A 21,975-nucleotide genomic window follows, 5' to 3' on the forward strand; every position below is an offset into this window, starting at 1 on the left:
TGGGAAGAGTATTTTTCTTGCAAGTTCAGGTGTAAAGATTTAAAATAAATAACGCACCAATTTGAATGAACATTTCATAAAATTGCCTAGAGGCCAATGCCTACGAATCTTCCCGTTACTATGTCCCAGGGTGAAAGCTCTGATGCACAGACACAAAACAACTTTGCCGATTGTGGGCGAGCGAAAATCCGTGCCAGCTCCGCAAATGACCCAGCACTTGGTACTTGCTTCTGTAACTGTTCGCTCAGCAGCGCTTCCCAGCTCCGCTCCGCACGCTGGCATTTTTGGACCCGCGGACTGCGGACCCAGCCAAGCTTTTGAAAACATTTGCTAATAAAATTCAGCAGGTAGTTTAGAAAAAAGAAATACGGGATGAGGGGGAGGGAAAGTGGCTAAAGAAAAAAAAAAAATAAAGGGAGGAAAAAAAAGAGGAAAAAAAAAAAAAAGAAAAAAAAAAAAAAAAAGAAAAAAAAGAGGAAGGCTAAGCAGTACCAGCTGAGCGGAACTTGCCGAGCCGCCAGCACCGGGCGGACAGAGCCGTCCCACGGCCCCGGGCTGGGCACCGGCGGCGCCCCCGCAGCCTCTCGCTGCACCGACTGTCCCCTGCCGAGCACGGCGGGGACGAGTCCTTCCTTGCCTAGAAAGTTCTCGCCCCCCAGACCATTGCCGTACACCAAGTGTGTGGGCTGGAATTTATTTGGTTCCCCGCTCTTTAGCTGTTGGCGTTGCAGGGTGAACGGGCGCTGGAGCCTGCCCCGCTGTCCCCAGCGCCGCTCTCCGGGGACCGAGGAGGGGCAGCACCATTCGCAGCACAGCGGCGAATTTCCCCGGCGCTCACTGTGCCGTGCCGTTCCCATTGGCCGTGCGGCCGGCAGGGAGCGACGGGAGGCGGAGAGGGAGCTGCCAGCAGCAGACAGGCAGGCAGGCACCGAGCGAGCGCGTAGACAGGCGCACGGCAGGCAGAGGCTGCTGGGGTATTGTTATCATTGTGCTTCGGCGGAGGGCTTTGCCTGCAGGGGGAGGGGTGGAGGGAGGAGAAGAAAGAGGGAGAGAGAAAGTGCGGGGCGAGCATGCAGCAGGGCTGGGGCCGGCGGAGCGGCGGTGCTGGCGTGCCCGGGCTGAGGCGCTGAGCGGAGCCGCCTGCCCGAGCTCGCTGGGGGGCACCGGCGGGAGGAGCGAGGCGGGCACATCCCGGCGTGGGGAAGGCTGCCAGCCGACGGGAGCCGCCACCGCACCGGCCTCGCACCAGCAGCGGCGACTACTTCTTTCTTATCTCCCAGCCTTTGTCCGCCCATCCTCCTCCTCCTCCTCCTCTTCCGTGCCCACCCGCTGCACCGCGGAGGGGGCTCGGCAGAGAGACAAGCAGGCTGACCCAGAGCTGAGTTTCACCCATCCTCCGCCCCCCGCTCTCTCTCCCTGCGCTGCATCGCTGCCCATGAGCTAGAGCGGCAGCCGGCTCCGGCAGGCGGGGGCAGACGCCGACCGCAGCTCCCGGCAGCTGCCGCTGCCCGACCGTCCCCGCCGCTCCCCTCGCCCCGCTCCGCGGGCTCCAGCCGCGCTCCGGAACTGCTGGGGGCCGCCCTGCCGCCGCCCCTCCTCGCCTCCATGTGCCGGGTACCGGGAGCGCCGCCGCGGATCCTGCCGCCGCTGGCGCTGATGCTGCTGGCGGCCCTGCAGCAGGTAAGCACCGCCGGCGGGGAGCGGGCCGGGCTGCGGCTCTTTGTTCCCCTGCGGGCGGCGATGCCCGGGGAAGGCGGGAGAGCCGGGGGGGAAAAGGGGGGTGTGGGGGGAGCAGGCAGGCTCCGCTTCGTGGTGGGGGTCTCGGGGAGGGGGTAGGAAGGCAGCCCCGCCGCCGGGGTGCCCCGGGGCGGCTCGTGGCCGCTAGTGTAGAGCCACCTGCTCGGGGCAGCCCCGCCAGCGGGCTCCGCGCCCGAGAGAGAGGGGGGAGCTCCTGCCCGGGGCCGGCGGAGGGGGAGAGTGCGGTCCCGAGACGCGGGAGGTGATGGGGCAGCGGTCCCCCGTCATTCCCGGGAGAGCAGGTGCCGCGGGACGCGGGGGGAGCTGGCGGGAGCACGGCAGCTCGGCCCCGCCGCGGCCGGGGGACGAACTAGCGGAGCGGGGGACGGAGCGAACATTCCCTCCTCCGCCTCGCGTGAGGAAGGGCGGGCTGGGGTGCCAGAGAGCGGCCCCCGCGCCTCGGCTACCCCCGGCTCCCGCGCCCGCTAATCCCTTCTCCGGGAAGAATTTAATCAGCCTCCGCCTGGGCGCTGGGCTTCCCCACCCCCTGCCGCTAACGGGAATTTCCACTGGGACGGGCCCGGCCCCCGAAGTGTTTAATTTATTATTATGAAAGTCCTGCTGCTGCCTCCCCCCGGCGGCCTTGCCGGGGCGCTCCGGGCGGGCGAGTGATGGGGTCCCGGGCAGGTGGTCGCGGGGCAGCGCCGCTAGCCGCGGTCTGCAGAAAGTGGAGGTCTGGGACGAGATGGGAGTGACCGGGAGGGAACAGAAGGGATCGCGATGGGGCAGCGGGGGCAGTGCCCGCGGGGTGGTGGTTGGGCTCCCCTCCGGCGGAGAGCGGTGTTGGGAGCCGCAGCGGAGCCGGGGCGCCCGGTGCGTTCCGCCTGCGCTTTGTGCTCGCTGAGCTCGTATCCGGTGCGGCGCCGGGGGTGGAGAGGGCTGTAAGTCCAAGGGACAGATGGCGCAGATCATCGCCTCTTAATGGTATTTACGATTGGGGCATTTCTGGCGGGCCGGGGCGCGGGTTGAGGCGAGGCCGGGTGCCGGGCGGGCAGGCGCCCTCCCGCAGCGGCTGGCGCAGGGCAGGGGAGGCGCGGCCACTGTCCATGGTGCGGCCCCGCTGCCGCGCCGCACCGGGGCGGGAGCTGCCGCCGCCTGCTCCCCCGGCTCCCGGGCACTGCCGTCCCCTCGCGGCTCCCCGGGCGGCTGGTCCTGCTCGCAGGGGCCGATGGCTCGCACCGGGCGGGCGAGGTGCTGAAACGCTGCTCCACGGCAGCCGGGGATTTTCCCCTGAGTCCTGGGAGGATGCGAAGCAGAGTGGCTGGCGTGACACGGGAGCGTCCGGCTGAGCATGAGCGGCTGCATGTGATAGCAGACACCCTGCTCAGAAACTTGTGTGTGCCACTTACCGGCTGTTGGTGTGCTGTTTTTTTCGGTTTTTTTTTTTTTTTTTTTTTTTTTTTACTGTTTGTTTACTGTATGTGCTTTCAGTTCTGTTTAGTCTTCCTATCTCAATAAATCTGTAAAGTACAAAATCTGCAGTAAGCTTTTATTCCATCTTCTTTGTTTTGTTTTTTTTTTTTTTTTTCTTCCCTACCCAAGGCAGATTTTGAAATTGAAGCACAGGCTATGAATTAAGGACAGGAACTAGCCGTGTTGCTTTTATGTATCACTCAGTGTCACTGGCACGTTATGGTTGGGGAATCCAATTTCCCCCTTGTTTGGGTATCCATTAAATCAAGTTAGGGTTGATTTTTAATAGTGTGTAACAAAATTGGAACTTGGGTATGAAATCAGATTTATAGACCTGTGTCTATACAGCGCTTTCATTTTAAGAGCTCTTTTTTCTTCTCCCCTTCCATCATGCATACAGCAAGTCTTCACCAGCTGGGTGCAGTGCTAACTTTTTCCCCTGTCCTCATAGCTGCTACTTTTGGTTTGTAAGAGGTTATTTGTTTCAGGTTCTTCTGAACCTTTTCACTTAGTTTTTCCGCTCTGCAACACAACATTTACCTTTATTTTCTAGAGTTATTAATCAGTTTTTTACTAGCTAGTGGAATTACTTGAAAGATTGTAACTGGAGCTAGATTTTAAGTGCAGATCTGTGGATGTTGTTTATGTACAGGAAATACAGGTTAAAGAGTTTTGGCAGGGCACAAGAGAGAAGGGAGTGAAAACTACACTCTATTTTGCTGGTTAGCGTATCAGTATGAGCCTGGGATATTACATGAAAAAAATCTTGACAAAAGAGAGGATGAAAGGAGTCAATCTTGTTTTTCTTGCTAGAACAACTATTCCAATCCAACGAAGGAATGGGAAAGCTAGTATGAGTTTACAGGAATGAAACTACTATTAGAAATAAACTAGAGCACAGATTAAAAATAAAGTGCTAAAAAAGGGAATATTTTTTATAATTATAAGCTAATTGAATCACTTCTTGTCTGTTTCTAAATCAAAAGCAAGTAAAAAAATACAGCAGATTTGAGCCTTTTGAGCCTAGATGGCTGGTTTGAATTCGAATTATGACAGAGGACATAAGTTATTACCCTCTGCAGGCAATTTTGGTCTTATTCCAGGTCTTAGCGAATGTATCCAGGTGATAAAGCTACTGCCCTAAATGACACTCCTGTTAAGCTGCCTCAGCTGAGAATACAGCAGTGGCATTTTTTGCCAGCTCTACCCCTCTAGTAATTACCCCCAGCAGCAGTAACCTCTGGCAGAATTGGGGTGAGGAATATTAATGCCGTTTTCTGAGGAAACAAACAAGATCCCCTATTGTGGGTAGATCTTCTATCTCTCACAATATACCTGTGTCTTTGATTCATTTCTTTTTTTATCTGTATAAGCACGAATTTTATGGTGTCTCTGATAAACGATTCCATTAACAGACTCCAACACTATTAACTCCTTTCAAAGTACACTGAATGTAGTGAACTGAATGCATTTTATAACACATTCATAAGCCCCTGACCAGGATAGTTATGTGGAGTATCTCAGCCTTTTTGGATGTAGATCTTTGTGTTCTGGTTTTGTTTTGTCTTCAAAGACTTCATTGGAAAAGTTAAATGTGGCAGCAGAGAGCTCTCCAATCATTGTCTGTCTGGTCTAGGTGATAGTGATACCACTGACACATCCTCAAAATTCAGATAATTGCAGAGCTGAATTTCTTTGGATATTAAACTGATTATATTATTTAAATATATTTTATTAAAATACTTTAAAAAATCTCCTTTTTACATCTATTATAGGACAGATAAGGTTGTGCAATTCAGCGAGCTTTTTGAATTTAAGTCATTGGTTGACAGAACAGAAGATAATCAGATGTTTTTAATACACAAAATTATCTGGGCACATGTTGTAGGAAGCTCAGAAATACGTATTCTGCTTATGTACCAGAAGGCATATATTCTGTTGTCAATCTATGTGTTTTTAATAAATGTGTGTTTTCTAGAGAGCCTTCTACTGCTCTCTCTTCCTTGGTAGTACTGCTACCTAGGCATGCAGCTCAGTGTGCTGGAAAGGTGAATGTATTGTTTCTTGATACCAGCTTTTAAAATATTGTCCAAAATTACCACATTTTTGAACTACATCTAGTCAAGAGTGTTTAATTCAAAAACTGCCTATCTGTTATTTTCCTTTCTGTTTCTAGAAGTTGGAGGACCTCCCAGAAACGTCATTGGAAGAGCCCTGTCATGTTCTATCTTGCTTGGTTTCATTGATGCTTTTATATCAATAATGTAATTTATTACTTCTTTTAATAACTGAGCACTAACACATGAGACAATTTAGTTGTGACAGAATTGCATGTTTTCATTTAAAAATAGCTTGAGGAAGCTGTGAGTAAAGTTATTTTTACTCAATACAGACAGTATTGTGCAAGGGACTCGTCATGTGGTAAGGAATAGGAATTTTTGAATGGCTTTTCCTGCTTAACAGAATCATTTACCAGTTAAAACTCTCTGTTTCTCATTGGTTTTGTAAGTGCTTTTTTAGGTTAACAAAAAAGTTCTGAAAGCTTGGAATAGTTTTGATTGTTACCAGCGCTCCCATTAGGATGAGAGCCTAACTTATTTCGAACAATGTACACACACAAAGCCCAAGTTCATTCCCAAAGGCTGTGCAATTTCTAATGTCCCCTGGAATTTTTACTTTAAATATTTGTTGTAAAAGGTAGGAGGAGCCCATAGTGGCCTTGCAGAGTAGCCTGCATGCTTCCATGACCCACTGGCACCAGTTGTGTGTGAGGTTCAGTGAGACAGATCACAAAATAAGCTGATGATCCCACGAGGATCGTCGGGTCCAGCTCCTGCCCTTGCACAGCACCATCCCCAAGAGTCTCAGCATTGTCCAAACTTTGGGTGGAGAGTAATGAAGTCAAAAAGAACACTTGGCATCCTTTGCAGGAGCAGTGGTGAAGCACTTCTGATGTACCATTGGGCTGAGATGCTCGTTGGCCAACAGTGGCATACAATGAGGTGAATCCTGAAAGGAAAGGAACATAAATTTATGGCAGGATGAATTTAAGGAAGATGTGTTTTTTTCCTCAAGTGCTTTTGTAGTTCATGAGTGACATGAGTGGGACCTTTTTCACCGGGTGTTGGACCAAGCTGCTGTTCACCTTGAGAGGTATATAATCCAAGTGTGCATGATTCATCATTTGATTTGATCCTGCACTTCTTGTTGAAAGATCATGTGAGTTCTGTCTGAATAAAGAAGGGAAATTAGGCTTTCTATTTTTAAATGGCTTATAAAAACAGATACAGTATCAGCAGCTTCCAAGATGGAAGGTGATTCACTTCCAGATCTTCTCAGTGTTTCACTTAAAGTATTTGGTTTTAGTCAATATTCATATATTTAATTAAATACCATGTTTCCAAAACACGCATTTATCCTCTCCTCTAGGCACTCCTTGACATATTTAAAAGATATATTTTTACTAACACACTCCTCTAGGGACTCACCCATTCCTTATAATTAGCATATAATTATCACCCAGCAGCTGAAGACATAGTTAAAATTTTGTGATCACCCCAAAGAAGCCTTGCAAAGCCTCCCCAAAGGTCAGAATAAAAGCAGTATCCTTCTGGAATGGAATAGCTGCAGTTTTATGGGCTGAGATGTTCAGTGTGAACAATACAATGGCTATTATCAAATCAGAGAGAGGTTATTTCTTGTAGAAAAATTAGAATGTGTGGTCAAATACAGGACCATTTAAAAAAATATTATTAAAACAATTATTAGACATACAGAAATTTTAAGATATCCTTCTCTGAGCTGTGGCTTACGTGAAGAACCATGTGTTTTGGAAATGCAGCCACTCCTATGTTATCCTTGTTGAGAGAGGGGCAAAGTCCAAACTTGGATCATGACTTTGAGCTATGTGGGTGTACTAAATAATTATCTCAATTTTTGATAAAGCAAATGACTATTGTCTCTCATGGGCTGTAAACATGGTTTCTAAGGCTGGGGGACGAACAGATACACGGTGGTGCTGGTGGATGAGAGGCAGGACATGACCAGAGAGACTTTTTACATGGGCATGTAGAGATAGGGCAAGTAGGAGTGGCTACAAACTGAAAAGCAGTAGGTTGAGATTAATTATCTTCACTGGGAGGGGTGGTAAGGCAGTGGAACCAGCTGCCCAGAGATGTTGTGGATGCTCTGGAAGTGCTCAATGCCAGGTTGGATGGGCTTTGAGCAAGCCCCACTGGCTTAGTGGAAAGTGTCCCTGCTCATGGGCAGGAAGGGTGGAAATAAATGGCTTCTCAAGCCCCTTCCAGCTCAAGGCATTGTATGATTATATGAACCTTTGGTGGTTTAAGGCACTTTAAACTAGATAGTAGCATGAAAATTGTAGATTCTCGCACTTGAGAAAGGTGCTTTAGCGCTGTAAGTGTTGGTTTAAGAAATTGGATTTTCTGATGTAAAATCTTGTGGTTCATGAAGCAGAGCACTGATTAGAAGTGAAGATGGTATAAGGAAAGCCCTTTCTGCTGTAACTAAATGACCTCTGGGAGGATGTGGCCTGGCACCCACTTTGGAAGCTTTTGGCTTCCAGAGCAATTTGAATGAAAGGCACTTTTCTTTTTCTCTAGTTGTACTCTATGGTTGAAAACAAATTGTACTTGACTACATTTGCTGAAGTGCTCAGTACTGTGAGAGTATAAACTGTTGGCAGCTCTGTTTACAGCAAGTTGGAGATTTAAGAAAGAGTTGCTTAACATTTTGAATTCTAGTATCTAAAGCTTTTTGGAGATGTTTCTGTCATTCAGGGTATTTTCCTTATGACTTATGACAGTAAGTAGAAACTCATTACTAAATAATACCACCTCCTACAGCATATCCCATTGTGTCAGATAATGTCTGTACACAAAACTAAAAATGGGCAGAAAAATCTCTAGAGTTGCAGCCTAAGTTGAAAGTGAGTATTGAGTATCATCCTGGCTTTTAAATTACTGGAGAAACACCCAGTCTTTAAACACAGTCACAAATGTTTCTGTGATCTGTGCTTAAATAGAATATTACTGTTGGTTATTAAGGAGGAAGAGCTCAAATCTGTCATTCTTGCTTCATCTTACATATAATTACCTCAGACATTGTTTTGAATTTCACACAATAATGTCCTGTGAATTGGCTAGACTTGGCAATTGTTAACTGTACTATGTTCAGTTTTACTGTACACTGTGATACTTCTTTGAGAAACGGCTTGGTTTCTCATTTTACTACCTTGGCTTCTTTTCCTGTGGGACTGAGCTACAATTATAAAAGAAAGCAGTCTTCCAAAAATAACTTGCCGTGCATTTTGGTACAATTGCTGTTAAGAAATCTTGTGTTGTAGTACATGTAGATGCAAGTAGAAAAGACTTGGATATTTTAGATTGATAGCTACTACTGAACTCCAGTGGTGTATGGCATATACAGAGGAGGTGGTGAGATTACATTTTGAAATACAGGTTTCTTAAAATTGGTATTTACAGATATTGGGAATTTCAAATGTGTCTACTTTTTAGAAACAATGAAAATTGGTTACGAGTCTAGATCTGTCAATACTAGTGAAGAAATTCTGCCTGGCTCGACTTAGAAACTTTTCGAAACTTTGAGGCCTGTATTGTTGGAAGACTTCTACTGGTGGTATTTAGAAAAATATATAAATGCAAATCCCTTTGAATTATACAGCTGAAATTTTAAACAGGTTGTTACGGTATTTTTGGTTTGGGTTTTTCATGTTGGTTTTTTTTAATTGAGCTGCAATACAACTTTGGGATTAAACCACACATTTCATATCTAGAGATGAAACTAAAGTAACAGAGGAGCAGAGTGTCAAAACTGCAGGCTTAACTGCCTTACTATATCAAAATGGTGAATCCTTTTAATTGATTGAATAACAGTTTTGACAGAAGACTTCTAATTTACATCATGTTGCTTCATAATTGCCGTTTTCCTGTTGCATTTAATCTGAGATCTACAGTTCTGAGTTTATATTCATGATCTGATTCCATGTGTGACTATCTCTCTAGCATCTGGAGATGGTAGTGCTTATCCCTCATTTAGCAGTTAAAAATGGCTAAACAAGTCATAAAGGATGAGGAAAGCAGGATAGTTTTTTAGAAATAACTTTATTTTGCTGTCACAAAGTCTGTTAGTACTTGAAAGGAGAATTTTCCAAGTGCTGAGCTTGTTCAAAGCTTTGTGATTCCACTGAGTAGGTTTTATGTGGGTACAGCCTAAGGTAATTGCTTTCTGTCTTTAAAGATGGGTTGTTTTTTTAATAGTGTCTTTCTGCAGATGAATGTACAAGTAATATTATCTTAAATTTGAAAGTGTCTTGGGAACTGTACTAATCACCCAAAATCCTGTAAATTATAATAATGTGTTCCATAATCTTCACTAGCTTTCGCCTTTTGCCCCAGATAAGGGGATAAAAATATTTCAGCATCCTTCTTTTCTTAGTGTTAAAATGGTTTAAGTCTCGCAGTGCTCTTAGGCTGAACTTGATGTGACCCAGTGTGTCTGAAGCTGCAACTTCTACTTAATTCAGAATGCTTAACACAGGGCGATTAAGAATTGCTGAAAATTTGAATTCTTCCTTCCCTTGTGTTTTTATTCTGAAACAATCTTTACAAAGGGCTGTTTTTGGAGAGCAGAGTACAGTCTTTTGTTTCTGGATAAAATTGATGGCTGCAAATGAAAGAATAAAGAAGGCTCTCTATTCATGTTCCCCAGCCTTTGTTTCAGTGGGCATTGTTTCAGTTTATAAGAGCTATTTAGTACATATAGATTACTGGAAAGGCTGAAAGATTCCCAAACACATTGGTGCAGTCTTGTTAAAAATCCTGCTATCTCTTCAGCTGCCCACCCAGTACCTTTTTGTTTCAAAGATACTATGAAAGACTTTTATTTCCTTTTCCACCACATAACTTTGAAGTCACATTTTGTGCAGTAGTTTAAATGAGTCTTACTATTTTTCTTTCAAATTATGGAAACTTTATCAAACCTGTGATTTGAGTTCTAAAGCTGAGGAAAGGCTGGTTGAAAGTCTAGTTATTTTTGATTTGCCATCTTCTCATCTTAAAAACTCGATATGTAAATAGATTGTTGGCACATAGCTACAGATCCTGGTTCCAGTTTTGAAGGGAGCATAGTCCTATTTTAGCTAAAGTGTTGCTTTATTTGCTTTCTCTTTGGGGTCTCCATATAAGCATATTAAACTACATAAGTAATTGTACACAGGTGAGTTCCCCATGTAGATCTTTAGTCACAAGTTTAAGTTAATCTGAAACTTGATAATTACAAGTTCTCTTACTGAGCGCATACCTGGACAGTGCAGTAACTTGCGAGTTAGTAAATTTTAATTTTTTTTTTTTTGTTTTGCTAGTGTCAGTGTTGAGCTGTGCAGTTAGGATGCTGTTGGTGTAAATGCAATGCAATGGGTTACAAATGCCTCCTTGCATTAGTGATAAAACTGTTCCAGCAGGGGTTGACATGCTGAGTTTTGGCCGTGTTTGTCCGTGGAGAGATTATGCTTCAGCCTAGTCCCTTTTGCCTGAGGAAACCCTTGTTGTTTGAAGTGCTCCTGTCCCACCACTGCTTTAGTGCTCTCTTTCTCTGGGGTTACTGTGGAAAATGGGTGTGCCATCATCATCTCCTCATAGGGCTTTCTTTGCAAGTGTATGCAGACATGCTTACATGGCCTTGAGTAGGTCTGCTTGGTGGCAGCCCATCTGGGAGAGCAAACAGGAAAATCTAATTTAAGTCTTGATTAGATTTAACTGTGATATAATCACACAGTTGCTTGTGCTGCCCAAGACCATATACTGGCTACATTAGGCATGCAGGTGGATAGGCCTTTGTTTGTCAGAGATTGTGTGAGGGCAGTCACCATCTCTTGGATAAATCTGAGCCCAGGCTGGGATGGGAGCTGCTCTCTCTGCTGTGTACAGTGTGAAAGGGGTTTTGCCAGCGTTGGGCCATTGTCTTCTGCAGTACTAAAATGAGACAAAACCAATCCACTGAAAAGAAATCTTAGTCCTTTGCCACAGGAGATGCTTGGTTTTGTTTTTGGGATTTTTTCCAAATGTCCTAGAAAACAGCTTTGCTACCAGAAGTATCTTCTAAACATGGAAGACTACAGAACAAAAAAGTCTCCAAATGCTGTATTACATTTCTTAATAGAAAGACATTTATGAAGCTCTTTTAAGAATGTGATTTGAGGGTAAACTTTTTTAATAAGTGAGAGAACAAACAGTTTCAGTGGCTCAGTTCTTCCATTGTGCAAATTTAATGAGCTACTCTCCTTTTTAACTTAATGTCCCTTTGAAATCGGAGATTGCATTGGAAACATTTGGCTTTATACGGTATCTGTTTGAACACTAACATAAATGTAAATTCTGTTAAGTTACTGCAAATGCAACGTTTTGTCTTAGTTTACTTGTTCTGCTGCAGCCTCACATAGAAGTACTCTAAATAAAGCATTTTACACCAGTGGTTGGAGTGATCCCTTTCAAGTAATCTGGCTGTGAAAAAGTTGACAGTGTGTTTTGTGCAACATTTATTTCCAGAGGAAGGAATGTTTTTGTTCCCTTTATGATGCCTCTTCAGTCTAGATGTCTGGTTTAGTGGAAATGTTCAGTTGTCAGAAGAATCAAGATGGTGTATTATTTAGATCTTACCAGACAAGTGGGATTTGTTCCTTCCATTCCAGTTATCAGAAAGATTAACCCTTTGCCCTCACGGTCCTAATTGCAGTCATTCAGAAACAAAGATTCTGCTTGTAAAAGACAGCAGCAAAGTGGAGTATGTGCCAACTGGAATGTTTCTCTGGTGAATGTGGGTTGCAAGTATTACATAAATTTTGTCTTGTGTTTCAGGCACCAATAAAAGCAGCCTGTGAAGATATGTCATGCAAGACTGGATTTCCTGAAGATGTTCACAGTGCAGTAGTGTCAAGGAGTGTACATGGAGGACAGCCTCTTCTCAATGGTATTGTTAGAAAACATATTTTGAACTTTTTTGTTTCTTCTAGTTGTAACTGTAAGTTGCTCTGGAGCGTTTTCATCCATAAGCAGGACACAAACTCTTGCAGGAAAGAACATCAACTGCTCTGTGATTATTTCTTGATCACTGTCATAGGACTTGGAAAATACATTGTCATTAGTGGCAGCACATGCACCTCTGACTGTAATTTGAAAACACTGAGTGTTGCAAAACTTCCCATTATTCTCTATTTCTCGTCACAGCGTTCACACTGATGTTTCCTACTACCATTGACAATATGTATGCCATTAGTCTATGCTTACAGCCCATGTATGTATGAGGAAGTAAAGAAAATTTCCTTTCTGCTTTTTACCTCTCACAGATCTGCAGTTACCCAGTGCTAGTGCTCGTGTTAATGCAGAGATGGTTCCCTTACTGCTTTTCTGTGTCAGCCAGAGACACCTGTGGGAAGCAGGTGGTGGGACAGGCAGCAGCACGGGAGAGTGGCTGTCTGTGAGCCTGGTCAGTGACCACAGCACTGCAGGCTCTGTGAGGAGCCGTGCCAGGAGAGGCAGGACAGTGCCAGGGCAGTCTCAGGACAGTGCCAGGGCTGTCTCAGGACAGTGCACTGCTCTCACCCTGGCACCTACCTGTGTCTGAATGGCACGGTGCCCAGCCTGGGGATGCCCTGCTCACCCGTGCTTGGTGAGCACAAGCCCTTTCCTCCACCAGGGATGCCCTGCAGTCAGTACACCTGCCCAGGTTTGTCCAGGTTGGGAATTCAGTTCACTGTTCTTTTTATGTCTCTATTTTGCAGGGATTAGAGTAGGACACAGAGGCAGATGCTCTGAATGTTGCCTTCATTTCCCAGCCATTAAGTTTCAGTTTACAAGTTTGCAGAAGTACAGCATTTTTTAAAAATCTGCATTAGTTTGTTTTCTGAACTGCTAACATAATTTTTTTAATCTAATTTCCAAAACTGGGGGACTAAGAACATCAGTTTTAGACGGTTTCAAATACAGCTTAAATAAGGACTAATTTAATTTAATTTGTTGTTTCTTTCACATATAAATTTGGCTACACAGTTCGAGACATTTAAATGAAAAAAATTCTAATGAGTCTGCAAAACAAATGAAGTAAAAGCTGTAGTCTTGATTTTACATGCTGTATGTAGCAGTCTCTCGTTAATTATATTTTACAGACCTGTTTTGTGCTTTCTTAGAAGTATAATGGAAACTTGAATGCAGGATGAATTGATTAGCTTTAGTGTATTTAAACTTGAGTTATTAAAGCTTTCTCTGTTCAGTTTCAACAAAGTATATTCTACCAGCACAGACTTTTCTTTTATTAAAAGATGGCTTAGAAATTTATGTATTGAAGTAAATGTTCTGCCAATTGAGAAAATAATAAAGAGGAAAGAGAATATTCCTCGCTTTCCCACCAAGTGGGAGTTAATAGATGGCTCTCCTGTAGACTCCTGTAATAGACATCAGCATGAGAATTCCTTAGTGTGTGATGAACAAACATGGGTAGGGGCCAGAAACAGGGATGCAGAGCACAGCAGCCAAATGCTTTCCAAAGGTGCCATCTTGAAACCACCAAATGTTTCCTACAGGTTAACTGTCGTGCCATCAGTTCCTCTTGAAATGGAGATCACACAAGTTTTGAGATCTACCCTGTCCTGTGAAAATTCTCTTTACTCTCTATGGAATCAAGACTATTTTTGTGCAGTTTTTCCCTTTTCCTACCAGCTAGGAACCACAGTAGACTGGGCACAAATTGTCTGTTGTCATTGCTCATGCAAACCTGGTGATAATGTCTGATCAGCTTTAACTGAGTCCAAGCTAGTAACACAGGATGACAGACTGACTTCCTCTCTCATTATTCATCCCAGTGCCACAGTCCCTTCCCTTGCTTCTCAGAAGTGAGTGAAGCATGACTGTTGGTTTGTCCTTGAATGGTATTAAAATGCATAACATTTTAGGGAAGTAGGAATTGGAAACACTGTATGAGGCAAACAGTATGTATCACATCATATCAGCTGGTTGAAAAATGACCTGGGGGAGTCTTTTTCCTACCACCGTTTCCTCAACTGAATTACTGCAGTGGTTAATTCTTTTGAAAATTTTGACATGCTTAAAAGCATATAATTTGCTGGTTACACATAAACATACAGTCCATCATTGCATAGCTTTGACTTAAATTTAATTACACTGTCATTTTGAAATACTATTGTTGTCAAAAGCCTATTTTCTGGTTATTAAACTAGATTCAGATGATGCTGGAAGTTAAGTATAGTTGCATGACATTTGCTTTGTAGGAATAATCATGTTCCTGATTCTGATCTAGCTGCCTTGCCTATCTAAATGCATGGAATTATTTAAGTTGGAAAAGACCTCCAAAACCATAAAGTCCATCCATTAATCCAGCACTGCCAGGTTTACCACTAAACTATGTCCCTAAGCACTACATCTGCACGTCCTTTAAATGAGATGGTGACTCCCACAGTTTACTGGGCAGCCTATGTTTGCAAACCCTTTTGCTGAAGAAATTCTTCCTAATATCCAATCTAAACCTCCCTGATGGAAGGTGATGCCATTTTCTCTTCTCCTATCACTTGTTTGTTGAAGTAACCACCAATCCCCACCTCATTACAGCCTGCTTTCAGGTAGTTGTAGAGAGCAATAAGGTCACACAATGGCCTTGGCTCACTGATCCTCTGTACTACCTTCCTGCCTTCCATCAGATTGGCATTCCTGCCCAACTGAGGTGCACTTAATCCCCTCATCCCAGTCATTGATAAAGATATTAAACAGGACTGGCCCCAGCTCTGAGTGCAGCTGCCAGCTGGATGTCACTCCATTCACCACTGCTCCCTAGGCTGGGCCATCTGGACAATTTTTGGGTTTTTCCCCAGTGAGCACTGCACCTACCCAAGCCATGAGCAGCCAATTTTTGGGTTTTTACCAGTGAACACTGCACCTACCCAAGCCATGAGCAGGCAGTTTTTGGGTTTTTTTCCCAGTGAGCACTGCACCTACCCAAGCCATGAGCAGCCAATTTTTGGGTTTTTCCCCAGTGAGCACTGCACCTATCCAAGCCATGAGCAGGCAGTTTCTCCAGGGGAATCCTGTGGTAATCAGTGTCAGAGGCTTTTCTGAAGTCCCTGTGGACAGCATCTGGAGCCTTGCACTCATGCACCAGTGGGTCAGGCTGTGAGAACAGGAGATGAGGCCAGTCCAGCAGCAGCTGCCTTCCATGAGCTCAGGCTGGTTGGCCTGGTCTGGTTGTCCTGTTTGTGCTGCCTGGTGGCACTCAAGGTGACCTGCTCCATGTCCTTCCCCAGCCCCTAGGTCAGGCTGACAGGTCTGTAGCTCTGCAGATCCCCCTTCCAGTTCTTGTAGCTGTGCATCCAGTTTACTCACCTCTGTTCAACTGTGATCTCCCTGGTCATCCAGGACTGCTGATACCTGATGGAAAGTGGCTCCCTGAGCACTTCTGCCAGTTCCTTCAGTACCTTTGTGTGGATCCCATCTGGCTCTATAGACTTGTGTGTGTCTGTGTGATGCAGCAAGTCACTGACAATTTCTCCTTGTCCCATCGGGGCTTTACTCTGCTCCCTGTTCCAGTCCTCTAGCTCAGGGGCAGGGTACCCAGAGAGCAACTGGTTTTTTTACTACTGGACTGAAGCAAAGAAGGCATTAAATACCTCTGCCTTTTCCTCATCCTTTGTGCCTGTGTTTCTACTCACATTTAATAAAGGATGGAGGTTCTTCTTAGCCCTCCTTTTGTTGCTGATTCCTAGAAAGTTCTTGGTTTTGTTTTTTTTTTTTTTTTAATGGTCTTTTAATAGTAATCTGTCTCCAGATTGTGTTCTGTTTGGGTTTTGGCAGTTCTAATTTTCTTCCTGTATAACCTTGCAATATCCTTGTAGGTACTTATACCAGTTTCTGTATGTTTTAGAGAAGAAAGCTTTAATTCTCTTTGGTTTTGTGCATTGATACCACCAGCACAGAGATTTTCTCAGATATCTGCAGAGTAATTTTACCCCCACTTAATGCTTTCTTGTCAAGTTGCTTCTTAAAATACTGCCACAAAAAATGACTGTATGTTTATTACCTGTCTTGTTTATTTGCTTTTGTCTAGTACTTTGGGAGATGGGCTTCTCTTAAGTTCTTTGGCTTCTGTCTGACCAAAACTTAAATTAAATTAGAGTTATATGACTTGCAGGTCTCTGTATTCCAGTTGTTATAATAACATATGATATCTGGCTTTTAATGCACTGTTATAAGAAATTTCCTTGCCCTCCAAGGAAACCTCTTTTTGAAGAGGTTTTTGTTTTCATCCTGTGTTCAGGTGCTTGTTTTTGAAGGAAGATCAGACTTATTCCCATTGCATTTCAGAATAATTCATACTGGCTTCATTCATTCATATGGCTAGGACACTATGACAGCATCTACTAATTTTTTTCTTTTGTGTATGAGGGCATGAGAGGCAACTACACATTCAGTTGTTATCTGGGTGTTCAATTGTCCCAGTCTGTGAAAAATTGGTGGAGTAATATATATTCAGAATAATTTAAATTGGAAAAGGGAAAAAAATCCCTACATTTATTAATGTGGGTTGGTGGGGAGAGAAAAAGAGCTGCCCTTGCTGCCCTTGGTTTCAGGATGAGGAAATGGAAAAGATTATTCTAGTTGAGAAGTCACAGAATTTGGAAACTGCTCCTTTTGTGGGCTGTGACTGAGCTGTGTAGGAGGTAACCTGCACCATATAGGCTGTCCCCTATTGCCTCCTTCTGGCACAGTGTCACCAGTGCCCCATGGTCCTGTGTCCCTGGAACACACTTCACTGGTCATAGCCTTGGAGACTCTTTGGAGCTGACATCTTACAATTTGTCCTGTACAATGTCTGGCAAGTCTGACTTCAAGATCCAGTATGCTCAGGTCACTAGATACATTTAAAATGAGTGCTATAGGCCTAATATTTAATTTATTTATTATGTTTGATGTGTTGTTTCACTTGATGCCAGTGGCTTCATTGAAATTACCAAGTCATTTTTACTGAGGAATTAGGTGAGCTCAGAACTACCACCTTAATTTCTGTAAAGGGAGAAAAAAAGTAATTTCAGAAGCAGATTTAAGAGAAACTTTATTCACTGCTAAATATTGTCTTAGTAATAAAACCATGGAATTATTTGAGCCTCTAGCTCTTTTCAAACGTAATATACTTGGAATTTTTTTAGGACTTAAATCCTCAAGCATTTAAAAAAGAAAATAAGTAGTATGCAAATAAGTCTCCAGTCATCAACTAATAGAAGTGGATATCTAACCCAAATTTAAAGCAGAGTACTTATGACTGGTTTCTGAAAATAAAATGTGATTACTGCTTGGAGAGACACAAATAAGATGTAGTATTCAGAGAAGAGGTTAAATCAGGAGGGAGTTCTGTTTAATATATTAAATGCCCTTGCTTGTGCTGGTTTTATCACATTTTTGTAGTTCATCCAGGGAAAAGTACTTGTGGCAGTTTGATATATCCAGCATGTTTATCTAATCTTTGTTCTATATCCTGCAAATTTTAAGATACAAATAAAGCGTTTTCAGCTAAAATCATTCACCTCGAAAGGTTACTTGAATGGTTTGCAGAATCATTTCTTAGAGATTCTTACTCTGATAATTATTGTAGCAGTTTCTTAATCTTTTAAAGATGTTATTTTAACATTGTCTGTTCTCTTAGTAAATGCTTGGTTTTAGTTTTCTGCTAAGCAAATTCATTTCTAAATCATTCCTTTGAACGCCGTGGAGCTATGAAACATTTCTAAGGTCTTTGCGTGGCACAGTGATAAAGAAAATGAAAATGTTTTGGTGTTGATCACAGGGATAAGCAGTGATTATGGATGATTAACACTGCAGTTCTGTGAGCCATGTAAGCCACAGTAAGCATCAGCTCTGCCAAAAAAGGCACGCTCATGCCTTCTCTGCTCTTTGAGCCTGGTACCAAGTGCTCATGAAACCATAAAATGAACAGGGTTAGCCAATTTATCTGGGGCAAACTTTCACTCCCACTCCTTTTGACTTTTTTTCTGAATGACCTTGTAGGCTTCAACAGAGCCATGGTGTCCCTGCTGCCTTCTCTCCACTAGCAGTGAAATGCTTAGAAAATAGCGTTTGTTTTGATGCTTTCAAACTGAGTGACCAACTTGGTTTTTGCATTCCTGCAGACTTATTTTGTAGTTTAGCATTGACAATACCAATTGATCTCAACCCAGAAATGTGTTGTTTAGAGAGTGTGGCCCTCAGGCATGGTCCAGTGTTTGAGAGTAGCTTGACATTCTTCATGTTGTAGTGGAGGGTTACACGGACACTGTCTGTCCCAGGTGAAACTACTTGGCTTTGTTGCTAGTGTTGTTTTATCATTTTACATACACAAATTTCTACCCTCAATTAAGAATAAAATTCCTTTTTAAAAAGTCATAATGCTTAAAATTGAAGACAGCAGCACATCTTTTAAGGCACATTGACTGTAGAGGCAAGGAAAGCGGTCTTAGAAGAATTATATTTTCCAAGAAGGAAATGAGTCTTTATGCAGGAAAAAAGTTTTGGCCTTTTTTTTCTTCCTTCTATGAAAAAAAAAAAAAAAATGAAAATAGTAACCACTTTGTTTGAAATCTCCTTGCCTGAAGCAAAAAGACAAGTTGACAAGTTCCTTCCAGGCAGACAGCCAAAGAATCTCAGATGGATGGGGTCTCTGTATAAGCTGCTGGCAAGCTGGGGAAAAATTGTTTCAATTCTTCCCAAATGTATTGTTTTCTGAAATTATTTTTCTGTACTCTTCACCCTGCCCCCTCTTGCAAAAAAAAAACCCAAAAAACAAAAAAGACAAAACCACTACAACCTACCATCCCCTTCTAGTTACTCTTTTAAGCCTTAGTGGGAGTGAATTTTTTTTTTTTTCCAGAAGCTTCTGATGGTTTTTTTCCCCCTCAGTTTTGCTTAAGATTTAGTAGGTTTACTTTTGCCCTCTTTTGTGAGAAGCACAGTAAATTCTGTTGCTGTTACTTGGTGATGCTGTCCCTTGTTGTTTTATTGTATGTTCCAGTTGCATCCCAGTTCTTGGTTTCTTGCCTTTTTAATCCTTTTCTCAAACAGTTTTCCTGTTTGTACTCTTTCCATACCCCACAGTATCCTAAATTCTCCAGTGTCAGTTCTGAGCTTGCTATCCTGGATTGGAAGAGCTGCTTCTGTTTGCTTTCCCTATGCTAGCACAGTACCTGTTTTGTGATGCAAGTTGTCTATTCATCTACCAAGCTCTTAATCTATTCTTAGATACTTGTCCCCTGAAAATTAGAGCTTTCTGTTGCTGAAGCAAGAGACTGCTTTTCTTGAGATGTCATTTCCTTATTCTCTTTTACCCACTACCTAAACATGGATTATATCCTAGAGTATATATAGTGTATATTCACCTTGCTGAACAGTGATAATTTACCTATTTGAATGGTGACTCCTTTTTGCTTTTTTTTGTCTGAATTCTATGTGATCTCTGATTTTACTTTTGAGTATTAAACTACTGACTGTAAGTAGGTATTGTTTCATTTCAAGCTTGTATGTTGAATGTTACATACCTATAAACAGGAAATAAGCATAAATGATGAAATGCAGTGATGTTATGAATGTATACAAAGGACTAACATTCCAGAAACATAATTCTCTTGTCCCTTGGTGGACTGTAAAGCTCTTGCAGAATTGTATGTAATATGTGAATCAATTTGTATATCCAGTATCAAAGAATTTATCACATAAGTTCTAGATAAGAAGGAATTAAAAAAAATTTTACTAAACAAAATTTTTGCTTATCATGGATTATTTGTAATACAGATGGAAATATAGTTTGTAGTAAAATCTTAAATAAAATACTCTGTCCAGTTTTTCCAAAGAAGAAACATGATTCTCTCTTATTCCCTGGAAAAGGAGCACGGCTTCTGTTTCTCCTGTAGGCTCTTAACAACTCCATCCTGATAAAGAGAAAAATACACCTACAGAGAAATTGCAGAAATCTTGAATGGTTGCAGAGTTCTGGGATCTGTAAACTACTATCTTAGTTAATTAGTCCAGTTCAGATAGTAATTTCTGTCTGTAGTGCATTTACTTGGAATGCACTGAACTAATTAGTACTTACTCCCTTTTCCTATATTCAGCTGGTTACTTGAGAGGGTCTCAAATGTAGTGTCCTTTCTGTGTGCAGAAATGTGAATTACAGCAGCAGAATTGTTAGCTGCCTCACTAAGCTCTGAGCATGGCTCAGTGAAGGATGGCAAAGGGAGTGTTTCTTCCTGCCCTCTGAAGCTGGGTCTAGCATTATAGTCTTTCTAACACCATTTAGTGTAGCCTTAGTTCAATTTTAAGCTATACCATCTGGCTTTGATTCCCAAGGGGCCATTATTTTTCCTGGAATCATTGTATTTAGAGCGTTCTTCAGTGCTGACCAGTGCTCTAGGGAAGGCTGGGAGGAATGGTGGCTGCAAAGCTGTGCAGAAAACCTCCCAAGTGGGCAAAGGTGCCCTTAGGTATGGGTGATTTATTTAGTTAGAGAAGAAAGTTGCTGTTGCATGCAAGAGCTGCATGGGAAAAAATGTTGTTTCTTTGTGTGGTACATAAGTATATGGAATAAATGGAGCAGAAACTCAGGTGAGGCCTTCTGTGTTAGTATACATAATGTGAGAAAATGGTATTTATAATTAGGAATTCAGACTGTCACTTAGGACTATAGTACATCTTCTGTTGACTTGTCATTTTTCTAACAATCCAGAAGACAAATTTACAAGAGCGAGCATCCCACTGAGCTGATATTACAGGAAATATCCTTTATTGCAAAACAAATTACCATACTAAATACAGATAAACTCCTCTAGTATTTAAATACTCAAAGACCACATTAAATCAAATACTACTGTGTTGAAGACTTGGATGTCAGTCAACAAATCCCAAATACAGTTTGACCTGCTCTGATTTTGGTTGAATGCAGTGAGGCAGATTTATTGCTTTTGGTTGAACTTGGGACACTTAATGTGAGGGTATTTTATTATTCTGGAAATAATAACTTTTGGAAGAGTTCATTTCCAAGCTTTCACAACATGTTCTAGGCATCAGAGCCAACCGTGCTAAACTCAAGAGAAAGAAGGAGCAGAAGGAAGGGTTGGATTTTGGATGGAAAGGAAATTTACTGGACTTGCTATTATCTTCTAATTAGACTGTGGAAGGAGCAACTGGCCTTTGGTACCCTTTAAATCTTTCCAATTTAACACAGCACAGATGGTTTTCTGCTCATATCCATATGCTCTTGCTGGTTGATGTGTCCTCCAGAGGGCAGGGAAAATAATGTTGGGGGATCTTGGGAGTGGAACACTGGAGTGCAAAATGGAGCTGAGGTTGGGGAAAGGATGGAAGCAGAAGGATCCAGGTGATGATGGATGATGGGTGGAGGTATGAACTCTGGTGTCATTCAAGGGAGAAGGGAAAGCACAGGTTCTCCACAACCCTAGAAAGAAACTTCGCATTAGTTGGAAGAGGAGGCAGAAGCAACCCATGGTAAAAAGGAAAATATCTTGGAATACTTCCATATTTCCTCATGAAATTCAGTTTCAGCTAGTCATGGGCATCCAATACCCACCCTAAAGAAAATGCTGAGGACCCAGTAGAGCTCAGCATTATGAAGTAAGTGAACATGCAGTGCTGAGAAGCTTTTCTAGGAGAAACCTCCAGGTCT

At 42.9% G+C, this 21,975-nt stretch overlaps 1 protein-coding gene across 1 annotated transcript in view; it reads left to right on the forward strand.

Moving 5' to 3' along the window:
- The first annotated feature begins 898 nt into the window (after positions 1–898).
- Positions 899–21,975, forward strand: part of CDH2 (cadherin 2) — a 113,297-nt gene continuing 92,220 nt past the window's right edge. Inside the window, exons 1-2 of the mRNA XM_056485110.1 lie at positions 899–1,680; positions 12,105–12,216. Of these exons, the coding sequence (XP_056341085.1) occupies positions 1,606–1,680; positions 12,105–12,216 (187 nt within the window). The 5' untranslated portion in view covers positions 899–1,605. The remainder of the gene's footprint in view (positions 1,681–12,104; positions 12,217–21,975) is intronic.

The sequence above is a fragment of the Oenanthe melanoleuca genome, chromosome 2, assembly GCF_029582105.1.
Source record: "Oenanthe melanoleuca isolate GR-GAL-2019-014 chromosome 2, OMel1.0, whole genome shotgun sequence".
Lineage (NCBI taxonomy): Eukaryota > Metazoa > Chordata > Aves > Passeriformes > Muscicapidae > Oenanthe > Oenanthe melanoleuca.